This window comes from Neolamprologus brichardi, chromosome 12, assembly GCF_056152115.1.
Source record: "Neolamprologus brichardi isolate AB-2024 chromosome 12, ASM5615211v1, whole genome shotgun sequence".
Lineage (NCBI taxonomy): Eukaryota > Metazoa > Chordata > Actinopteri > Cichliformes > Cichlidae > Neolamprologus > Neolamprologus brichardi.
In genome coordinates, this window is record NC_142115.1 from 27,893,128 (window position 1) to 27,916,320 (window position 23,193).

Consider the following 23,193-nt stretch of genomic DNA (forward strand, 5'->3'; position numbering starts at 1 on the left):
AACAAGGTTAACACTAATGGGCCTAACAATAGTGTTAACTTCTACAGATAGATAGATAGATAGATAGATTGATATTAAAGGTTATGTAAAAGAGAAATAAATAATCACATTTAGCAAACCACCCTATATATGTATATATATATATATATATATATATATATATATATATATATATATATATATATATATATATATATATATATATATATATATATATATATATACAGCACAGCTGATGTAAGGCCTTTTTGTATTTCCTGAGTGCAACTTTAAGATCAGAGAGGTTTTTAAAAAAAACTAGTAGTACGTCCAGTAAATATTTAGTGATATAATTCTTTACTGGAACTTCAGCTGTAGTTGTAAATTTGTCTGTAAATCTACGTCTGTTTCTTTAGGTTTATATTCCAAGGCACAGAACAGAAATTAGAAAGCAACAGAGTGAACTCTTCCAATGTTAAATCTTCTGCTTTGCAACCACGGGTCAACCGGGGGAAAAAAATGACATATATTTTTAAAATTGTTAGTTTTAATAAAAATAATCTCTCTTGCTCTTATCCCAGCTACAACTCTCTAACGAAAGGCCCTAAAAGCACATTCCTGCTTACTTATCAGTACATCTGAAACAAACACATTGATAAGAACCCAAACTGATGTTTTAAAGATTACCTTACCAGCTGATGGTTTCAAAGAAAAGTGTCGTGGTTCGAAGGTTAATACAGCAACATGTTTATTGCGCCCCCTTGTGGCTAAAAGTCCGATATTACAGGCTGGTGTTTCTTGGTCGGATGATGCAGCCGCAGACGACAGACGTCACAGGCCTATGCCTTCATAAAGACTAAAAGTTAGCAAATAATTAAAAATAAAAACAAATAAAAACAGATTTTATGTAGGGAGACCGGGGATAGTTGTAACGTGGTTCAGTTGTAGCACTTCCAATTTCTGCAATCAGGGCTAAGTTTCAGATGATGTGATTTATCCTGTACATGCCCAATTCAGTTCTTCTATCACATGTGAAAAATTAGCACATTTTGGCAAACAAAGACAATTTAAGAAGAAAGAAAGTAATTTGCATGCCAAAAAGTAAGGTTTTTTGTTGTTGTTGTTTTTTTTTACTTTATTTCCATTTCTAATAGCATTATCTGCTTTGCAGTTAAACTCGTCAAACATAAATTATGTTATTTGAATGTCTATGGGGATATATTCTGTGTAGGTCTTTAGTGCTAATGTTTTAGCCGTTGGCTGTAATGTTTGCTAGGTCATAGCTATAGGAGTCTGGGTCAGTTGTAACAGCAACAGTCTGGGTTAGTTGTAACAGCAACAGTCTGGGTTAGTTGTAACAATAATGCAAATGTTACAACTTACCACACTATTACTTTAACTTAATAAACAAGTTGGGGCAATGACATCAGCAGAGAGAGGTTCACTGGTCATTTTGTATATGTGTTTAATGCCATTGGCAACACAATTCCTCCAATGTTTGTGTTCTGACGCATACGTTATGCAGACCACTTTTTCAGAGATGGGCCAGTAGGAATTATTGGTAGTGGAAATAAATCAAGATGGGTGCAAGAAATAGACTTCCTGATTTTTCTGAAGCACTTTTCAAACCACACCAAGGTCAGCCATGAAAAAAAAGTAATTGGACATCATGGACATCGCAGTGGAATTGCGATGCTGGTGCACAACTACATTTTTTCAGCTTCACTGTTATGTTCAAAAGTTGGTGCAAGAGTTGTAGGTTACAATGCCCACTGAGCCAATGAGGCCAAACTCAAGAAAGACCAACCAAAATTTATGAGATATTCAGTTTCTGAAAATTCCATAATTAGTCTTTTTTGGGGGGTTGGAATAGCAAACACACATAGCTACGTAAATAGTTCTAAGTGCATGATTGTGTTGAATAAAAAAGATTACATGTTAAAATTTTGTCAGCATCCTTATTTCATTGTGTTACATTTCACCCCAGGATATGTTACAACTAACCCAGACTATGGGGTTAACATTTCACTCTTTGTGTTTGAGACCATACCATGCAATGAGTAATTGTGCTGCAGAGAAAATAGCTGCACTATTTAATAGCAGAGACATGTAAATACTTTGCATTGCATTTTGAATCCACTACCTTAAAAGAGCTCCAAGCTACAGACAGAAATATTAAAAATGTTACAACTATCCCGGGTCTCCCCTAAACTCCAACTTTTAAAAGTCTGGATTAAAAGCAATTACAAAGTTTCTTCCAGTTTTTGCGTCCATGTTGTACTCTATAAACTAGGAGTATTGTTTTCTCGCTAGTCAAAACGTCTGGGTTAATTGCAGTGAAAAGCACGTAACAAATCTCCAGGGGCGCCCAACAGATGACCGTTGGAGGCCCCTGTAGTGTGCCAGCATGGAGTAGGCAAATATAAGAATAACATACAGTATTTCTGACAGATTGAACAAAATTTACCAGGCCACATTTGAACACCAGGTAGTGCTTTTTCTATTGTCGAAGCCACAGACTACAAACTATAAGTCCCTGCTAGTGTGTTATTAAAACGGCGATAACTGTCCAGGGTACTCAGGATTTCATTATCATTATAAGCACCGGAGCTTTACATGATTCTTTCGGGAGCTGAGTTTATTGAACACTGGCAGCATGTGGGGGGTGGAAGTCGTGGGCAAGAGAAGTGTGCCCGTTCTTTAACAACTGCATATAATTAGTAGATATCAGAGAGAAGGATGTATATTTTTTGTCGCATAAACTCTTCCTAACCTGAGACTGAATCTGTGAGACTTCATTTATTACTTTAAGCCCACACTACTGTGGCGACTCATTCTCCATCTATAACTTATCTTGTGAGAGTGGAGGCATTATCAGGATATGCATCTATGTAACTGTACTGTACTTAAGTCTACTTTTTATAGTGCTTGAAGATGTTGGCAGGTGAAAATGGGCTCAGTTTGAACTGCGGGGAACCACCACTTTGCGGGGGTTTCCGTTTGCATGCCAAAAAAGTGATGTCTAATGTTTCTTTTTGCTGTTACACAAGCAGTAGTAAACAAGATTGACGAAGGTGTGCAAGATATGACTTGTTTTTAAGTATCTTTATGACGTCGTTGTACCCACTCAGTGTTCTACATTATAATCAGATTAGCCACTTAAAAGATTTTTGCAGAACAGACTGTGTTACGTCCCCACGATGAAGGTCTAGGGGTGTGTGTGGGGACTGGTAACAAATGGGTCCAGAACAGAATGAAAGGAGAACAGACAGAGGTGTTTAGTAAATAAAATCGTTTTTATTATAGATAAACTTAACGTAAAGAGCCAGCAACGCCGTTTTACCAATAACACTTGCAACACCAAAGAACACAACAACCAAACAAAAAACTCCACACCACGAGGAGGCACTTCCAGGGGCCCACAAGCTCACCCTGTCACTAGCAGCAGCTAGCTTTACTGCTGCCGAGGCCCACAAGCCCACACTACTCATATGTAGCAGCTACTCTGCACACTTCTTCCACAACTCCACACCACAGGCAGGACAATCACACACCTAGAACACAAAGCTGAGACACCAGAGAAAACCACCCTCCAACATCCAGTTCATCCCCAGCTTATATGACCTCAGAGAGGCGATTGCTGACTGGGCCCAGGTGGTAAATGAGGCCAATGAGCAGCAGCTGTGTCCTGGGGAGAAGAGCAAGAGAGGAAGAGGAGGAGAGAAAACACCACACCCACACAAGGGCAGTTTCAGGAGGCCCAGCTAGGGCCGTAACAGATTGTGTTGTGTTTGTTGCTGTTTCTGCTGCCCTCTGAGACTGATCTTGAAAAAGACATTTTTAATGTAAATGAGACTTGCTCAGAAGTGCAGCTTCTATACCTTATGACAGGAATGTTCTTTCTTCTTCAAGAGGACTTTATATCATAAGTGTTTGACGAATTATATGCCAACAAGAAATGTACAACAGCTTAAATAGAGGAAGCCACTTTTTGGCATACCGGATACTTTAGGTTTAAACACAATGAGTACCAACTAAAAAAGTGCTGCAGAATGCTAAAAAGTTCAGGCAAAGTTAATATAAATGATAATAAATACAATTTTTTCAGAAATATTAAGAACAAACATAGCTGAGTATTGTAAAATGTTAAGTTGGCCTTTTGAACAAAGGAGATAAAATATTTTATTTATGGATCACCGAGATGAAAGGTTATGGCAGCAAGCCCCAAACAGCAAAAGCTACAAACTTGACCAAAAGCTAAGGATCCATTTCCATTTTTTTTTAACACAAAATATAAAATGATTCTTGTGACTAGGCCTATCTTATTGATTCCACAAAGTAAGTAAGTTCTAAACGTCACTTAACCCATGTCAGAGCCACAAAGCCTCCAGAGATCAGAAAGTTTGAGCAGCATCGTTTGTTGGACCTATAAATATAATGAGTGCTCGACTTCTTGTGGAGCTCCAGGATGCTCTATAACGCCAGCGTCATCCTGTCGGTGGATTTCAACAGTCCGGAAGACTTCCTCATCTTCACCTTCCACATTGTTTTCGCCACGTGTGCCGTGCTTGTAGCCGGCTCGGTGATCATCGGGATCACCTCCACTCGATCTCTTCGAGCCCAGAACCGCTTCGTGTTCATGCTGAACACGAGCATCAGCGACACTCTGACCGGCTTCTCCGTCTACTATCTGGGGCTCTTTGACGTCCAAGAGGGCTATCCCTCGAGGAATGGGACATACTACATTTTGCCATCATTTTTAGGTGTCAATGTGTTAACCTTCCTCTTTGCTCAGTTTGACCGCTACTTTGCCGTTTGCCATCCGTTCTTTTACAGTCGCTACATAACGAGATCTGTTGTCATTGTAATCTGTGCTTTCTGCTGGATTTACACATACTTTATTCTCACTGTGCAGAACTTGGTGCCCATCTCAAAGGCGGCTCAAATACACGCGTTTGGTGTGATGACTCTACAGGTTATAGTGCTCGTTAAAGTGCTCATGACAATTAAACTGTACATCATAGCCAGGAGTCACGTTGTGAGAGAGGCGCCTAGTGCCGAGAGAGACAACAAGAAGGAATCACTGCGCATCATTGTGTTTGTGGTTATCTGCTTCTTGGCGCTGTGGTGTCCCTCGTTTGTCAATATCATTGTGAGGCAGTTGACTAGAGAAGGTCTCAGGTTTAGGAATGAAGCCACTAACTTGTTCGCCACGATGGCACGCTTAAACGCGCTGGTAACCCCTGCGGTGTACATCTGGGGCAGCCCTGCGCTTCGGAGGGCCGTGTGGAGAACGGTGTGGTGGATGGTCTGTCCCAGGCGCAGTGCAAGGTAAGACACGGTCTAAGTAAGTGTTACGTAGAATTACCGTTTTATGTCAAACAATATGCTGCTTGTGAATAAAAAGACATTTTATCCCTTATCTCCCCTTCTTCGCACCGGCACCCCACCCCTTCCTCTCTCTCTTGCAGGATTGACTTTAACTCGGATGGGATGACAAGCAAAATAAGGCAGCCACCATCAGCATCATCATAAGTTATAATAAGGATAAAATACTAAGAGCCCATCTGATGGGCCACATGTTGCGGTCACTTTCGAGTTTATGCGTTTTCTCAGTCTCAGTGTTTTGATTTTTCAGACAAAACATAACGAAGCTGGGCTCCTGTTCTCTTGTTCTGATTCAACTATGTCATAAAAATGAAACTGCTGTGATTCAACTAGATATCCTAAACTAGACAGACTGCCACAGAGCAGTCTATCAAGTTTAGGATAAAGCGTTTAATTTCTATATTTAAAATCTTTGTATTATTTGTTTGTTTGTTTTTACTTATTACTCGCAGTACGCACATTTATTTTTTATTGACCGGCATTTGGGATCAGACTGCAAAGGTCTTTGGTCAGTTGTAGGCTACACATCGAATAAACCTTGTCTTGTATCCACAGCCAAAAAGATGGACTCCACTAAAACCTCTGTAGCAAACAAATAACTTTCACAATCTAATCGTTTAAACTCCAGGCTATAACAGCAGAAAATGTACAACAGGATCCGAATAATCTTTAGGTTTAGTTCATTGATATTTGGATGGAATTCAGCATTTCCGACTGGATCCAGCTTCCTGTTCACTGGTGCAGCACGTTCAGCACCACGTTCAGCGTCTTGGCGCTGACACCCGTAGGTTCAGCACCAAGGATAGCCCCATAGCCTAGTTTTGTTTATGTCATGGCAGTGATCCCGATGCTAAACTTTAACTATATTTAGACACAATAAATGAATATTACAAACGCATATTTCGTGGTCAGTTGACCACGAAAGGAAAGGGAAGTCTTTATCACACATGACAATAAGTTTCATCGGACACGTTTTCGAGGTTGTTTTTTATCAACTCATGACAACTTATATGTGTTAACGCTGGCGGGATGAGAGAAATAGAGTGAAAAAGAAGAAAACTACACGTTTACTAAAAGGAAAATCAAAGTGAATTATTTTATTATATTGTTTTAAAAATGATAAATATAATGTTCGCATTAAACAGCTCAAAAACTGAATTTTAAGGTGTCCACTTTAAATGTGCACTCAATATGAACGTATAAAAAATAATTGCAGTTTGTACAGTTTGGATACACGTTTTGTATTTGAAATAAATTATTTAAAGGCAGATATTTTAAGTATCTGTGCCCTGATATTTTCACTTTAATATCATAACATTTACTCCTTGATAATCCTTAAATGCTTGTTAATATCGAAGTGGCACAACGTTCGTGGTGAATATGTTTTTCATTATAGTGTAAATGAAAAAACTGTGATATAGATACAGTTATGGAAGCAACTGGGTTGACTCAGCTCACCTAAACATACAATAAAGCTTTCTTTACATACAGTAGCAGTAATCTTCTCAGGAATAAATAGCAACGGTAAGTTTGTCAGTAAAACTGATACAGTTTATTATGTGATAGCGGACATTTTGGAGTCTTTTTCGTTTGTTTATTGATGTTCTTTAAAGAGTATTGAAGGGACACTTGTCCCATCTGTCAGGCTTTCTGAATAATACGATAATACTAAGAAGAATTCATTTCATTAACATTTTGTCTTTTTGAATTTCTGCTTTCCAAGATTTCACTGTGTAGGAGACCTCAGAAAAAGTGTATAGCACCAAATAGCTGTGGATAATTCAAATTTACCAAGCCCCTCTCATTCATATATAGTATGCATTTACCAAGTAATTTACTTTACAAGGTATAAACTGACTTTACTGACTTGATTCTTGATTCTTGACTGTTAGTCTGTAGATGTCCACAAGAGCATGTATTGCTGGATTTTTCTATATTTTATTGATTATTTCTGTAACACAAAATGTTAAAAAATGTAAACACTTTGCAAGCCAATATTTATGACTTCTTAAAAGCCAAACGAGTGGCCTGGATGTCCAATATAAATAAATGATTCACATATTTCTCTGTCCCGTGCTTGCGTTAGAATGTATTTGCTCTTTGCACACATCTTGGCGACCTTATAATTCCCTTTTTCTGATCACTTCTCTTGTGTGCCAACTACTGCTGACAAAGGACTGACTATTTGCGTTTTTAAAAATTCAAAGTCTCTTAAATCCATGCTTTCTGTCAACTGTTTTGTCAAAAAACAAATATCAAAATGCAGTTTATAAAGGGACGTTTGTTGGGTGTAATTGAGAAAACTGAACAAGATAGAGCAATACGATGTTTGTCGTGTCAGTTAAAATAAACACATATGATTTAACAGGATTGAAACGTGAGATAAAGCCATGCCTCCTGGGAGAGGCATGGCTTATTAGTTTGGCTTTAGCGCAGTGTCTTATTGAGCAGCTCTATAAAAATGTTGTTGTCGGTATGCGTCTCTGACACAATGCTGCTCACCAACATCACTGATTCTCTGACTGCAGGAGTGCCTCTGTCGGTCGACTTCAGCCATCCTGTGGATTATCTCATTTTCATTTTTCAGATTTTATTTGCCACAACTGTTGTTTTCGTAGCAGGACCTATAGTCGTTACCATTTTTGCCACCAAAGAGCTCCGCCGACAGAACAGGTTTATTTTCATGCTGAACACCAGCATCTGTGACACGCTCATCGGGTTTTCAGTGTACTATGTCGGTTTGTTTGATGTTCAAGAGGGATATCCATCCAGAAATGGAACTTATAACATGTTAAACTATCTCCTTGGGGTAAATTTATTAACATTTTTATTCGCGCAATTTGACCGCTATATTGCCGTTTGTCATCCTTTCACGTACTCTCGCTTCATTACGAGGGGCGTGGTGATTTCTGCAAACATCTGTTGCTGGTTTTATGTCTATTCTCGGGCGGTTATTTCGATTTTCTTGCCCTTTTCCAAAGCAACACAACTGTACGTGTTTGGTACCGTAACCCTTCAAATCATAGTGTTCACCAAAGTGGTCATGACTATTAAACTGTATGTTGTTGCCAGGTACCAGCTGGAAAGAGACCCCCCTAGTGCAGAGAAAGAAAGCGCCAAGGAATCATTAAGAATAATCATTTTTGTTGTCATAACCTTCTTATTGTTGTGGTGTCCCTCCTTCGTTAACATCGTCCTCAGACTGGTTGTAGGGAGAGGGCTGATATTTAGGAATGATGCTACCAATCTTTTCGCCATCATGGCTCGATTTAATGCCGTGTGCACGCCGGCCGTGTACCTGTGGGGGAGTCCCACTTTAAGGAAAGCCACGCTGAGGACGGTGTGGGGGAGACTGTGCCCAAAATGCAACAGCAGAAAAATCTTGTTTCAATGAAACAAGTAAAAATACACCTCATCTCATTCATAATGCTTGAGCCAGCCTATGAATAAAAACAAAATGTTTAAATAAATCGCCACTATTTATTTTATTTTTTTTTAAATTTTCATTAAGGTTAAAGAATCTATTTTTATGAAGGTCAACTTTTTTACTGTAGCGTTTCTTATTTTGCTCAGGTGACACAGTTGACTGAGATGTGAATATTCACATTTTCTTCGTTTAGGATCAACTTTCTGTGTTTTCTAACATGTTTCTGTATTTAATACCTTCTCATTATAAACAGTCTTAGAAATTTTGAAATGTATAAACTCTGATTATTTTTATCTTCTCATTGGAAGCACGGAGACTCCATACCAGTCGTCTGAAATAAATAATTACACTAATGTGAGCTTTTTTTCTGCAGCAGGATTTGTCTCGTTTGTTTCGAATCCTTAGTTTGGTTTGTTTGGTCAACTCTTGGGCTCCGAGTACTGCATGAATGAATAATGAAAGGCAATACTGTGATGACTGTCGCCATTTCTTCCTTTCTCTTTCTTTCAGCATTAGATCTGAACTGAAATAAACATGTGAGTCTTTTATGCCAGAAACGACATAATATGCGGAGCGAGTAGATTAAGTTGTTCATATCATGTTCAAGTGAAGTAAGTCAATAATATAGCAATGTTAAATCCAGCGACAGCGCACAGGATTTCAGTCTCGCGCGCTTTGGATCGTGGTTTCAGGAAGGCATCCACCTCAGTCAAGTCGAGCAGCCGCCTCTACTTTTTTTGGTATACCGAAAAAAGTCAATTGGGTGGTTGTTACATTAAAAAAGTCTATCTTGTAATTTGAACACAAAAATTTCATGTTTCTATTTTGAACGTAATTAAATCATGTATCTGTACGAAATCAACAACTTAATTTATTCTTGTTGAGATGACATGATACAAAAGTGGTTAGTTGCTGGACTCAGGAAATTAACAAGATCACACGAGATTTCAAACTGCAGGAAAATCACTGGAGTTATAAGAGGCACACAGACACACACCACGTGTATGCTATTGCTTTTTATTGTGGTTCAACCTGTCAAGGACAAAAACGTACAGAAAATTCTGCATTAAGCCTGGATTGGTGGCATGGCGGTTTGTGCTGTCGCCTCCCAGTAAGCAGGTCATGGGTTCACATCTACAACCTGGCTAATTTGCAGTGGTTTCTCTCTGGGTATTCTGATATCCTCCCACAGTTAAAAGTCAGTTAGCTTAGGTTTATTGGTGATTCCAAAATCCCGGTGAATGTGGGTGCAAATGGTTGTTTGTCTCTATGTCATACACTGGTGAGCTGTCCAGGGTGTACCCTACCTTGTAACCCTATCACTTCATGGTTATACCCCAGTCCCCCTGCAACCAGGATAAAGATAGGAGGACGGTAGTTGTTGTAGAGCCATTCAATTTTTATGGTAACCAGACTCTAGACTTTGTTGAACATTATGTAATATGAAGACAACATGTATTATTTAAGTGACCAAGTAGTACTGGGGTAAAAGCTATTGAATAGTGTTGAAATAAAATGACAAAATTGTGAAGGATTAAAATATTCCAAGAGCTCAACTTTCTTCATCTAAACATGTTTCAATCACGTTTTATCAGCACAAAATGCACAGGTTTATTGAATATGAATAAGATGTTTCTGCCAAAGCAAAATATTTGTGTGCAACCAATGTCCACTATTGAATCAACTAAATCCAACATGGCCTTTTTTTCAGTGTAGTTGTATGACGATTCCATTGTCCAAATAAACATTCAACAATCTAAAATCAACAAGACACTGCTGTGCTGTGTTAATATTTTTTACTCAGGAAAAAGAAGTCCAATGTCCAAAGCTTGAAGGTTGCGTTGCACGGTTCATTTATCCAGTTTGGCTAAACAAAAGATCAATTTTTGGTGTTTCTTGGTGCTTCTCCTGCTCTGGTAAAAAACCATAGGCCCACCCCAGTGCATGCTGGTCCTATACCAGTCCCTTTACTTATAGAAAATGGCCCAACAGTTCTTCCTGACTTAACAAGATAAACAACAAAACAAAACAAAAACTGACGCACGTATTAAACTACAAAAAAAACTCTATATAACCCCCAAAATATAAGTAAACCAACAACAAACTTTAACAAATTTGAAAATAGCAAAAATAAAGAATAAATAGTTCCAACACTAGTAATAAAGTTTACATTAAATTCTGGGCTGACAAAGAAGGTGCAGGGTTGCAAAATGAAAAACATAAAACCTTTTGTTTTTAAAAACTTCCCTTCACTTGATCCCAGCGAAACAAATACACAAGTATATTAAATGCAAAAGAAAAAGAAAAAGATGTAAAAAGAGAAAAACGACAAAGCGAAAAATCTGAAATGAGCAATGCTTTCTGACTTTGCTGCAGCTGATGCTATAAGTGCATATCCCGTCAGTGCTAGTGGCAGCTGGCCCACAGTATAAGTCACACATGAAAGGACGAAGTAGCCGCCATGATGTCACCGGTAGTGAAGTCCTATTTTTATAACATAACTGTAAAATCAGACTGCAGGCCAGTTCATTAACAACTTGAGACTGACAAGTCATACGCCCTGATTAATCCTGATTCAAGTTTACGAAATTAACTTCATGTCGTCATTATAACCCGAGTTTAAGTATTTTCGAAATAAAAGCATGAGGCAAGATGTTCTCTTTAACTTCTGGATAAAGTTTATTTGCAATCTGGAGATCTGCCCTTGGTGGCGATTTAGAGGAATACATGTTTCAATACTTAGATGAATTAAACAAGAAACGGAGTGAATCTAGAGACCACAGAGAGAGAACTTCTACTCTTATTCCAGCGTGCAGTGTAATATTTTTAATAAATACACATATAATTTTGAAGTAGATTGCAATAGGTCAAGGCCACAGTCAATATAAAACAGCAGCTAAAGGTTAAGTCATGGTATTCCATTTACATTTATATGCAAAGGTCTGACTACAAAAACGGAAGGATGTCCAGGCATGCAAAAAGCTGTGGGTTATTGTTACCAGAGTTTTATACTGAAACCAGCGTGAGACCTTACCTCACCCTCTCATGCGATCTATTACGGGAGATGTGAGTGGGGGTTGAGGTGCCTGAGAAAAGTAGTCAAGACTGCATTTTAAGTGGGTCACTTTAGATTAAATCTATAGCCTGTGGTGTGCTGGTGTGTAAAAGCACAATATCAAAGAGCCAGTCAGGGGCAACGTAGACTGCTTTGACTTTTATAGCGTAGAGTTTCAGACGAATTTGCATCTACACATACCTACAGTGTAGATTTAAGGAGATAATTTAAAGGTCTCTTATATGGGATTTATACTATGCTCAACAACCATGACAGCGGCTTAATGCTTCCCCCTCTTAAACAGATGATGGAGGTCACAAAATGCTCACTGATAAAATTCTGTTAAATGTACGGACTATGAATGCAGGGAGTTGTCCACTATAGCTGGACACACATTCCAAAATGAATGCCCATCACTGCACTTAGGCTCATTAAGGAAACCTGCATACATTATCAATTACTTTATCTGCTTGTTTTTTTTTTTTGTTTTTTTTTTACAACAGTTCCATTATAGGTTGAGGACCAAAACTCGCCAAATCGCTATAAAACCATTATATTCTTCTGATAAATAATTATTATAATTATCTGATAAATGGTTTAGCTATAATATCTGAGGGTTTCCGCATGAGGCAGTTTATAGGGGCCAAAAAACAAACAAAACACACGAGTAGAGTTCCTTTGTCATCTCATGAGATTAATCCTGTGACTTCATTGCGCACATAAGAGTGTTCTCAAAAGCCACTTGCGCAGAAACAATGCGCCTCTCTAACATGACAGAATCTTTGGGCAGGGCTGTGCCTCTGTCGGTGGACTTCAGTAAACCCGAAGATTATTTCATCTTCATTTTCCAGATTTTATTTGCCACAACTACTGTTACGACAGCTGGAACAGTAGTCATCGGCATCTTGTCCACCAGAGCTCTGCGCATTCAAAACAGATTTATTTTCATGTTAAACACTAGTATTGCTGACACGCTCATCGGGTTTTCAGTGTATTATCTCGGTCTGTTCGATGTCGATTTGTCTAAAAACAGAACCTACTCTGTTTTATCTTCCCTTTTAGGCGTCAATGTATTAACGTTTATGTTCGCGCAATTTGACCGCTATTTTGCTGTGTGCCACCCATTTATCTACAGCCGCTTCGTAACGAGACAATGTGTGATATGCATTAATGTTTACAGCTGGGTTTACACTTATGGCCACTTGATCATCAGGAATATGCTACCCCTTTATCAAGGTATACAAATGTATTTATTCACCATTCTCGTGTTTCAAATCATAGTGCTTGTCAAAGTGGCCATGACATTGAAATTGTATCTCATTGCGAGGTACCAGCTTGAAAGAGATCCTCCCAGCGCCGAGAAAGAAAGCAAGAAGGAATCTTTGAGAATAATCATTTTTGTTGTCATAAGCTTCTTGGCGTTGTGGTCTCCAGCTTTTGTGAATATTACAATTAAATTAATGACAGGAGGAGGTTTGAATTTTAGAAATGAGGGCACCAATTTGTTCGCCATCATGGCTCGTTTCAATGCCTTGTTCACACCATCTCTGTACATCTGGGGGAGTCCGGCTCTGAGAGAAGCCGCGATAAAGACTGTGTGGGGGAAAGTGTGCCCTAAATGCAGCAGGAGGTAACTGACACAATGCCAGCTAATTTATCATTTTGCCTCTGTTGTTTTTTAATCCAGATGATGCAGTCAATACTCATTTCAATTCTCTTTCCTTCAGAGTCGCCTCTTTTCCTGTGAAGTCGTGTGTCAACAGGTGCAGTCCTGCCGGGACCCACTGATGCGACTTTCTGTCACTTCTTTTTTTTTCTCCCCAAATAGAGGAAATAAAATATGCAAATTTATCTTAATCGCTTGAATTTCATTTGACACTTTAATAGAATTTAATGCAATAACATTAATAAAGACAAACTTGTTTCTACAGTTGTTATCATAATATTAAGGGTCTGATTTAGCAAAGGTCTGCGCCAGCCCCAAACCCTCTTTTGGCATCAAGTAAGCTCCTGTTGGGGTTTAAGAAGAGGAATGGGGTCAGTTTTTCGACTGAAAGCTTTGGGGCAAAATTAGACTGATGATACGATTTTTTTTGGAGCAAAAAGTTCTTTGTGAGCTCTACTAACAGTACATTTCAATAATTTCTGTACGTCTTTCTCTCTAAAAACGATGTAGCAGTTAAGATAAATAAGAAGATGCAGAAGAAAAATCAATATGGTTTTCTGCAGGGGGTGAACTCGTCTGGTAGAGACTGACTGTGAGGTCCTGAGGGCATCAGCCCCGGTGGAGCTCTGGATTTATCCAGAGGAGAGCTGCATTATTACAAACTACTCCACCGAATTAACCCAGAGTTTGTATGTAACAGCTGACTTGTCTAATGTGTAAACAAAAACAAAACGTCTGACTTTGAGTGCTCTCTAAGATAGGGAAGACACCGTTTCTGTGCCATATGCGTAAACGTGCACATTGCTCTTGTGCTTTCTGTAGACTAGACACTTATTAAAGTCGACTTGTGCGAACGGTTATTTTTGCAGTTGACCTCATTAAATACGTATTTAAATTCCAATTTGAGAACATGCAGCAGAGCCGCAATACAAAACTCACGCAAACAAACAAGATACTTTTTTAAGCGAGCCGATTGGTTTGCAGTGTTTCAGATTTTTAGTCCACAATGACCAGACGTGTCGTTATACAGCTCTACAACGCCACAAATCGCTTTTTTTAAAAAAAATTTTTAGCTTGTCTTTCTTCTTCTCACTATCCTGTAATATACTACACCGAAATCACTGTCAGGTTAGGTTAATTGGTAATTCTAAACTGCCGATAGGTGTGAATGTGAGTATGAATGCTTGTCTGTCTCTCTGTGTTAGCCTTAGAGTCGCCCTGTGATAGCTGGAATAGGCTGTCAGCCCCCCTGGGTTGTACAAAAAAACAAAAACAAAAACGCAAGTGACGCAGTTAGGAATAACCTTAATACACAGAGGGTAACAAATGTCTGTGTTCATCTGCACACTTTGAGGTCAACTAAAACTTCAGCTTTAACTCTGTAAAAACTGTAACATTCTGCAGCGTTTACAGTCTATACAGAGATCAGCGCATAATCGGTAAACGTCTCTGCCTGTCTTTACTCAGCAGTGTGCGCACACGCAGGGACACAATCGCTACCATTTCATATACCATTGATACCATACGTCAAGAAAAATGCAGGTAGGGCCTTAGTTAGTAATTTAGATTAATGTATGGATGTCTCAACATGTAACACTGACTTTCCTAAGTGTCTACAGTTTCAAACACCCTGCAAAAATAGCACTGCTGATATCTATGCATTTCTTCATAAACACAGCCTGATCTGACGAATTTTTTTTTAAAAAATTTATTATTTCCATCATCTATTTATAGTAAAGGTCAGGTGTTACACACCAATTTCTGCTTCATATGGCTGGGATAGTTTATAATAAAGCAGCTCTCCTTCAGATAAATGTGCTCAATCCGAGTCTCAGTCCATCAGGACCTCACAAAGCCCCCAGCAACTTCTAGTAGAGGAGTTTTTGGTAGAATGCTGACTATTATTGTAATGAACCAACTGCATCTTTGTTTCTAAACTAGCACATTGTTAGTACACCAGCCGCAAAACTGACGCCAGCGTATCCCATTTAATAAATATGGGCCGTCAGTGGCTGATGGAGTGGCGCCTGTGCGGATTCTTTGCGGCCTGTAAACTCATCAGGGCAGGCCAAAACAGGCCTTGGGCCAATCATTAGTGTCAGTCTGAGTCATTATGTGTTCATACATCCAGTCCAATTACGCAGACTTTTTTTTTCCACATGGGTGTCAATTGCACAGCTTACACATCCTTACCATCATCTCTGGTTTGACAAAATACCCTTTGCCCCCCTGAGTGCTGAATTTTGGTAGTCCAGGGATTTTTATTTTTGTCACCATGGCCACTGCCACTTTAGTTGTATGTGGTATTCTAATTTCATTACATACACAACAATGGAGTATTATTTCTTAACTAACCTGGAGTGCTGCTTTTCTCCATTGTCCAGAGCACTGTAACTATTTGCTGAACTAGAGCATCTTTACTTTAAGCTGACCAGGCAAAACTTTTCATCCCAAATTACTGTTGGTATTTATCTTCTGGCCAACAAAAAAAGTCTTTACAACCTTAAACATACAACTTTATTTACAAAGACTATTCAAATCAGGACATTCTTAAAAATAAAATACAGGATAATGTAGTGGCAAATATTTTCACTAGGGTGAACTCTGACATGGTGTTTCCAGAGCAGTTAAAGTTCTCTTTAGAGTTTTACAATAGCTGCCTTCCAGTTAACTTTGTGCAGATTAACATGTCTTTGCAATATCATCACAATGTCAATTATTATTTTCAGCAAGGCCATTCGTGGCATCTCATGCTTTTAATTTTCATCAGTCCTGTTTACCAAAACTACAAACAAATGTGTCAGTGAACTAACTAAAACGCACAGACAAAAGGCACTAAAATATCAAACAAGTCAATTTTTCTTTTTTAAATTGAAGTTTCTACTTATCCATAATGAGAAAAATCTTTTTCCATTCACACAAGAGAACCACACTGTTACAAGCTGATGCACATAAACAGGAATGTCATGGCCTGGTTTTTCCCCCCTGCAGTTTCGACTATTTGATAAAACAGAAGGAAGGTAATTTCTGTTTCTCAACATTTTTTCAGTTTCGTAACCAAAATGACATACAAAGCATCTGATCACATGTTCCTGGAGACTGTTTTCCTGGACACACAAGTTTAGCTAAGCACTGAGAATGAGCATGCAGGTTTCGTTTTTTATTTGATGATTTGTTCCAGGTTCAGTGGCTAAACAAGTTTCTCCCATACTCTACAGGCTCTGAGTGCAATCATTCTATATGTTAGACTTAGTGACTTTGCGCAGGTGCACGTGCCAACCATAATCAGAAATGTCCTTGTGAGGCTTCAGATTTAGTTGCAATTTACATGTTGTGCACCAATGACAGAAAATGTTTATTAGATGAATTTGTGAGTGAGTCATTTCTACCAAAGTGTCCAAGGAGGCTGCTTGAATGGAAACGAGGCCAAAGCAGAAACATTGACAGGAATTGAAATGACAGCCCAAGGCAGTGCTTGTCTCTGAAGAGATCTTCTGATCATCATCCTAAAAATACAGAAAGAGGAAATGGTGTCCCTGCTTTTCATAGAATAATTGCTCGAATGCAACAGAATTTATGTGTGTGTGCGTCTGCATCTCTCACCCATCCCGTCCTAACAAGAAAAGAGCAGGTATGCTTGGTTTGGCAGTGCTTCCATCAGTGACCATGTCAAGGTACTGACTGTCGTTGTCCTCTGCGTTATCAGCAATAAGGACTGCTTTTCCTCCTGCTTCCTCTACATTTCGGGCTTTTTGTACAAAGGAGCAACCTCTGAAGTTAAAAAAAAAAAGCATAACCAGTTTAAGATGTGCTGTCAAAGCTTGCTATAGCACTATGTTATAGCAAAAACTTTCGAAGTGGACAATTTGCTAAAAAGCAGGATTGCACTGGCCAGCTCAGCAATGCCAAAATGCCTGAAAGAATGCAAAAGAAAACTAAAGTAAATTATCACAGATTATTTTATTGGTTAAGAATAAACCCTTCACAACATCTATCCAAGAACAACACCACTCATTGTCAAGGTCTAATCTAATTAACAGAAACATTCATGAACCAAAATACAGAAAGTGTACAACAAGCTGCTAACCACTGGTTAAGAACAAGGAGGCCAGATTAAACTGGTTGACTGATAAAAATGCCTTGATTTGATGTAAAATCTACTGCACTAATGTAGGGAGGCAAGTAGGGCTGTTCGATATAACGATATATATCGGATGACGATATAAAAACGTCTATCGTTTCATTTTACGCTATCGTTTGTTTCGTGGTGTCGCAAAAATAAACTGTTTACGGCAATATTTTTTCATCGTTCTGATGGTCACTGTAGTGGCTATATTAATTTCTTAAAGTTCTCTCTTTCTCTTATATTTTATATAACCACACTATGGAAGGACAAGCGCCTGTTTTTATGCGCTGTGGTTAGCAACAACGACGGTAACAACATCGCTTGTCCGCTTGTTTATGTTCCACATAAACCTTTCACAATAAAGTTCAAGATCCTGTTGAGACTTTTCAAAATAAACTGAATCACGTGAAAAAGAGCAGATTATTTACGGATGAAAATTAAAAAAGAGCCGCCAGGTGCTAAAAAATAAACCTTAGACTCAAACGTTAGAACAGGCTTTTCCCTGCAGCACGCCGTGTAATAAATACTCACAAAGAAAACGGCGGCCGTTACAACTTATGTCTAAAAATGTATAGTTTCATGCATGGTTAAAACACTCGACTCCAGCTACATGACGCGCAGCTGGAAACACTTCCCGCAAGTCGAGCTGCCCGAGATTCACAGAATTTACAGAAAATGTTACATTTTTGTAATTTATATCGTTATCGAACGATAGAATTCTTATATCGGGATATGAGATTTTGGTCATATCGCACAGCCCTAGAGGCAAGATTACAAATAATGTCTTACTGTCCAAAAACATATGGACCTAACCTAAGTAGAAGTGACAACAGTTCTTGAAATACTATCCTCGAGTTAAGCAGTGGCTAAGCTTTCTTTGAAACTGCTGACTGTATCATTGTTGGTAATCATGGGTAGTAGGGGTGCAACAATACACAAAATTCACGGTTCGGTTCGGTTCGATACTTTGGTGTCACGGTTCGATATTTTTTCGATACACAAAATGTTCATGCCTTTTTATTAATTTGTCATTTATTAAATTTTCACGGCACATTCTGCACCACCTCTCTGTGCGTTCATCATTTGTTTGAAGCCAGCTCACCTCCTGCAACCACTTTTCCGAGAATACGCGCTTCTTTTGTGGTTCAGACTCCTGACATTTCTTTGGAGGTGGAGGAACACCAAAGTAATTGCTTAAAGGAGCTTCTTCGACATCTTTAAGAGTTCTAAACAAATGTCTGTCCTCCTCCTGAAAATCTTATGTATGCAAACACGCGTTGCAACTTCTTATCTTGTGCGCGTTTTTTATTTTGACAGCGAATGCGCACCTGCGGACCACTAATGTGTAGACCTGGTTATTTAGCTCGTCATATTGCAGCCACAGAAATTCTTTTGTCCATGAAACCATAAAGCTGCACGTTCTTTTTGCCTTATAGTCTGATTTGTCATAACTTTTCCGTTTTGTGGTAAGCTTTTCTTTGGCTGTCACTTCTTCACCCTGACCTGTCTTATTTGGCTCAGCAGAACTAAAATATATATCCTGCTACTTTTACACACGCACTCACATAACGCTCAGCGATTCTCTGCGCGATCAACCTCTCACATGTTTAAGCTTGCTGCGGGAGATTTCACTTGTCATGTTTGCATAGTAAGCTAACGATTGATAACACGATGTCAGAGGAATTGGTGCACAAATTATCATCACTCACCAATCAGTGCTGTCGCTCTCTATACACAGTTCGCGCGATTGCAAAGTGAAAGCAAAAAACAAGCGCAAATTCAAACGCGATTTCAATATGTCACATATTGACAGTGGCTCACCGATGCCAATGACATAATTACCCAGCTACATTTCCGAAAGAATGCAAAAGCATTGACATATATTTTTCCTTCCTACGATAGGCCGACGAGCAGAGCAGGGCAGCCCGACTGGAAAAATCGCTAGCCCCGGGACGTCGGGCTAGCGATTTTGCGAGCCCTGTATCTGATTGAAGAATCACTCATCTTTGGAAAAGAGAGTTTATTACAGAGAAATGGCTCTTTCCAAAATAAAAGCTATACTATACGCTTCTTCTGGGCTATATTCTCAGCAGCATATTAAACATATCAGGTCCCCATAAGGAGAGTCATGTGCTAACGGCTGTCTAAATGACTCGGGTAAAGTTTGTATGCGTGCTTGTTGTTTTTGTCTGCTTCCACTTGTCTTTGCACTAGGATGCTATCGGGTAAATGTGCAGTCATATTCGTTGTGTTCCCACTAGTGCTGTCAGCCTTAATCTGAAATGAGGTTAAGGCCACAACACGGCAAATCTCCGTTAACGAGCTACCGCGGATTGCCCCGTGTGTGGGGCTGGACAGCGTCAACACGTTAACGAGCTAACTGCGCTAACACACTAGTTCCCACTCATGTAATTGAGCATTGCGTGGCACATCTGACATACTGTTTTACTTTAGTCCATGACACGCTTACCTTCAGGGTCATACATCACATGAAGACCAAAATCCAGACGCCAGATCTGAATGAGGGTGGGGGAGGTTCAATTTGCCATGTTGCAACAAGCTTAACTTCTGTCTAGCTAGCTTGCCCTGCGCTCAGTGAATCTGTGTTCGACTACTCCGCCTAGGCTGCACTGTCGAGCGCAGATCCACTGAGCGCTCAACACAGACAGCACCGTCAGAAGGAAAGTTGATAAAATAAATTAAAAATGTTGTATTGTTCGATACATATGCGTACCGAACCGAAAGCACTGTATCGAACGGTTCAATATCGATACGAGTATCGTTGCACCCCTAGTAAATAGCTTTTAGGCACTGTTTTGACCAAAGATTCGACATGATAGAACCAGAATAACAGGTCACTGAAGTTTCACTTGATATCATGGACTCGATTACAAGACTAAGGAGTTATAAAGTCAATGTCCTGTGTTCGCCAAGAACTCATACAGCTATGTATGAATCACTTTGCAATTGCGCAATCATGACATTTAACTGTGTCAGCATATTAAAAATTTAAAAAATTGCTTTCAGTTATGTTCTTTAAGTAAGAAATAGGAGTTCAACAACAGGGCTGGGCTGTCAATGTGAAATTATCAGTCTCAGAAAAGTTACAAAAGGGGTCCTTTCCCCCCCCCCCCCCATAAATAACATAAATACGTCCCTTACATGAACAGATTAAAACACTGAGAATAATCTTTAATTTATCCTTTATTTGCGCCTCTCTGTGGATTTCTCTGCCTGTTATTGTTACTGTTATTCTTGTGTCCTTTAAGTGCTGTACTGCCAGAGGTTGAAAGGGATTTTTGAGTATTTTCTCACAACTAATTGTTGCATTGGGCTCCACTATATAATGCAAGGTCTTTAAATTATAACATGACACATCCTGAGATACCTGAAGATGTGAAACAGTCCTGGATCTGGTTATATTCCGATAGAACCGGATCAGCTGCTAAGTGTAGACAGCAACATGTGATTTTCACTGATATCACAGTTAATGGTTGTATTATCAGAAACAGACTGTATGTAATTGCCAACTTGACCCCATATTCGGGCTAATGGTAACATTTATGGCAGGTTTGAGTGAGACCTTTGGTATACTAGACGACCTCAAATACTTCACAAATAACTGAAGTCATAATTTTATCTTATTGAATAAAACAAATATTGGCAAAGATTAACTTTGAAGACACAATTTGCAGTTGAAAAAGGGGATAAATTAAAATACACGTTATTGAAATACTCACAATAATGAAAAATACATTTTAATTAAAAATATCGTATCATGAGTAAGTGAACTATTGTGATAATAACGCATCGTGGGGCATCTGCTGATTCCCACCTCTTTTGCAACATATGCTCACATTTTAAACCAGGAAGTTTTTAAGCCAATCAGACGTGGTTGAGCAGAAAATGTTCTAAAATCTTGATGATTTCAAAATTAAATAAAATTAGCTGCCTTGTAATTAGGCTATCTCCTTCCCTACACCTTTGCTGCTTGATGTCCAAGGTTATATTCTCAGTTCCTAACCCCTGGTTTGTGTTCACATAGTTTACAATTCACAATGGTACAGAGGCATGTATGCGTACCCCCTTTCCACCAGGATCACTTGTCCTTGAAGGATCTCTCTGTCCGTCAACTCTGAGCATCCATCTGCAGGGTCTGCTGGCACGAGAAAAATCTCATCGTAAAATGATGTCTGCGGGTCAAAGGAGAAGGAAAGAGTATGATTAGAGGGAAGGTGAAGTTGTGCGCCTGAGACTTTAAAAACATTTGATTATCAAATTATTTAACAGAAGACTGAGGCCTCACGAAAGTGCCTCCAAAGTCTTTAGCAGGTGCAGCACTGAAGAGGTAGCCTATCTCCTCTGGACTGATGACCCGGAAATACAGCAGTTCATTGACCCCAAGAGCTGAAGGAGGTCCGAAAAGAAGCACTTATCATGAGTGACTTGTTTATATCAGAAATATTAATAAACCACAAACACTGCACGGATATGCGAGACAGAAACCATCAATAAATGCCACAATAAGCCCCTTAACTCAAGTCGCTGTTGTGCAAAAAGAAATGCTTAAAAAAAACAACTCTTGCAGCTAATACGAACAGTTAGCTGTTAATTTCAAACGTTCCCATTTCTGTTTTTAGTCTCACCTGACAGACGACTGAGCTGCATAAAGAGACTCCAAAGGTATAAAGCTATCGCTGCTGTTCGACAAACCTTCCCCATGTTCAAGGCATTAGTAAATCTCACTCGCGTTACAGAGATGAGACTGTAGTGTGTCTCTTTGTGTCTTAAGACAGTGCAGCGTCCATTGTCGCTGTGCTTCTGTCAGATCGCCAACCATTTCCGCCGTTCTCTTTCCGCGCATGCGCATGTCCCAGTTGTAGCTTATGCTATGAGGCGACTGGGTAAGAATTTGTGCTGCTCTTTTAGCACCAATTTTTCAAACTACTGGTAAATGTGTCTCTGTGTTTTATTGTTATTATTATTAACATGCCTGCAAGATGCATATGAATATATATGATGTATATGAAGCTGGTAGTTACTTATTTAATTTATCACAATGACCTAAAAGTCATTAGTTGATCTCCCTATCGTGTACAATCATCAGAGACTTTGCTTGTACTGATTCACCTTTTACTTTAAAAACTCCCTTCATTCTTCATCCTCAGAGATTTAGGTTCATTTTGAACTTATGTCTGCATGCATAAATGCAGTGACTTGCTGTCATGTGACCAAGTGATTTAATATTTGCATTAACAAGCAATTATGCAAGTGCACCTAATAAAGCAGGTGTTTTTTCTCTCTTTATAACTTCCTGACCCAAAAAACTCTCGTGTCCTTCCTGACAATTTAATTGCTGTAAGAAATTTAATACCAGAAAAAAAAAATCAGGTAGAGTGTTAAACTATAAAATAAGTACCTTTAAATCTAGGGGGAAAGACAAGGGAAAACTATAGAACCACACAGCTTGAGGGGACAGCACAACAGAGGGAGATACACAGGAGGAGAAGCGGGCAGACAGAGCACACCTGGGGAACACAGCTGAACCAAAG

At 39.1% G+C, this 23,193-nt stretch overlaps 4 protein-coding genes across 4 annotated transcripts; 3 read left to right on the top strand and 1 right to left on the bottom strand.

Annotated features, from left to right (window-relative positions):
• The first annotated feature begins 4,447 nt into the window (after window positions 1–4,447).
• Window positions 4,448–5,314, top strand: LOC118454105 (uncharacterized). The gene has a single exon (XM_035907396.2). It carries the CDS (start codon window positions 4,448–4,450, stop codon window positions 5,312–5,314), a length of 867 nt encoding a protein of 288 aa, XP_035763289.1.
• Window positions 5,315–7,858: 2,544 nt separating this feature from the next.
• LOC148100254 (uncharacterized) lies at window positions 7,859–8,761 on the top strand. The gene has a single exon (XM_087848741.1). It carries the CDS (start codon window positions 7,859–7,861, stop codon window positions 8,759–8,761), a length of 903 nt encoding a protein of 300 aa, XP_087704867.1.
• Window positions 8,762–12,604: 3,843 nt separating this feature from the next.
• LOC118454106 (uncharacterized) lies at window positions 12,605–13,483 on the top strand. The gene has a single exon (XM_035907397.2). It carries the CDS (start codon window positions 12,605–12,607, stop codon window positions 13,481–13,483), a length of 879 nt encoding a protein of 292 aa, XP_035763290.2.
• A 2,526-nt stretch (window positions 13,484–16,009) lies between these two features.
• On the bottom strand, window positions 16,010–22,490 carry LOC102787255 (protease-associated domain-containing protein 1-like). The gene is made up of 5 exons (XM_006789969.2): window positions 22,288–22,490; window positions 21,948–22,048; window positions 21,725–21,834; window positions 17,119–17,286; window positions 16,010–17,021 (listed from the first exon to the last, which is right to left on the bottom strand). Exons 1-5 carry the CDS (start codon window positions 22,361–22,363, stop codon window positions 16,901–16,903), a joined length of 576 nt encoding a protein of 191 aa, XP_006790032.1. The 5' UTR covers window positions 22,364–22,490; the 3' UTR covers window positions 16,010–16,900.
• Window positions 22,491–23,193: the final 703 nt, after the last annotated feature.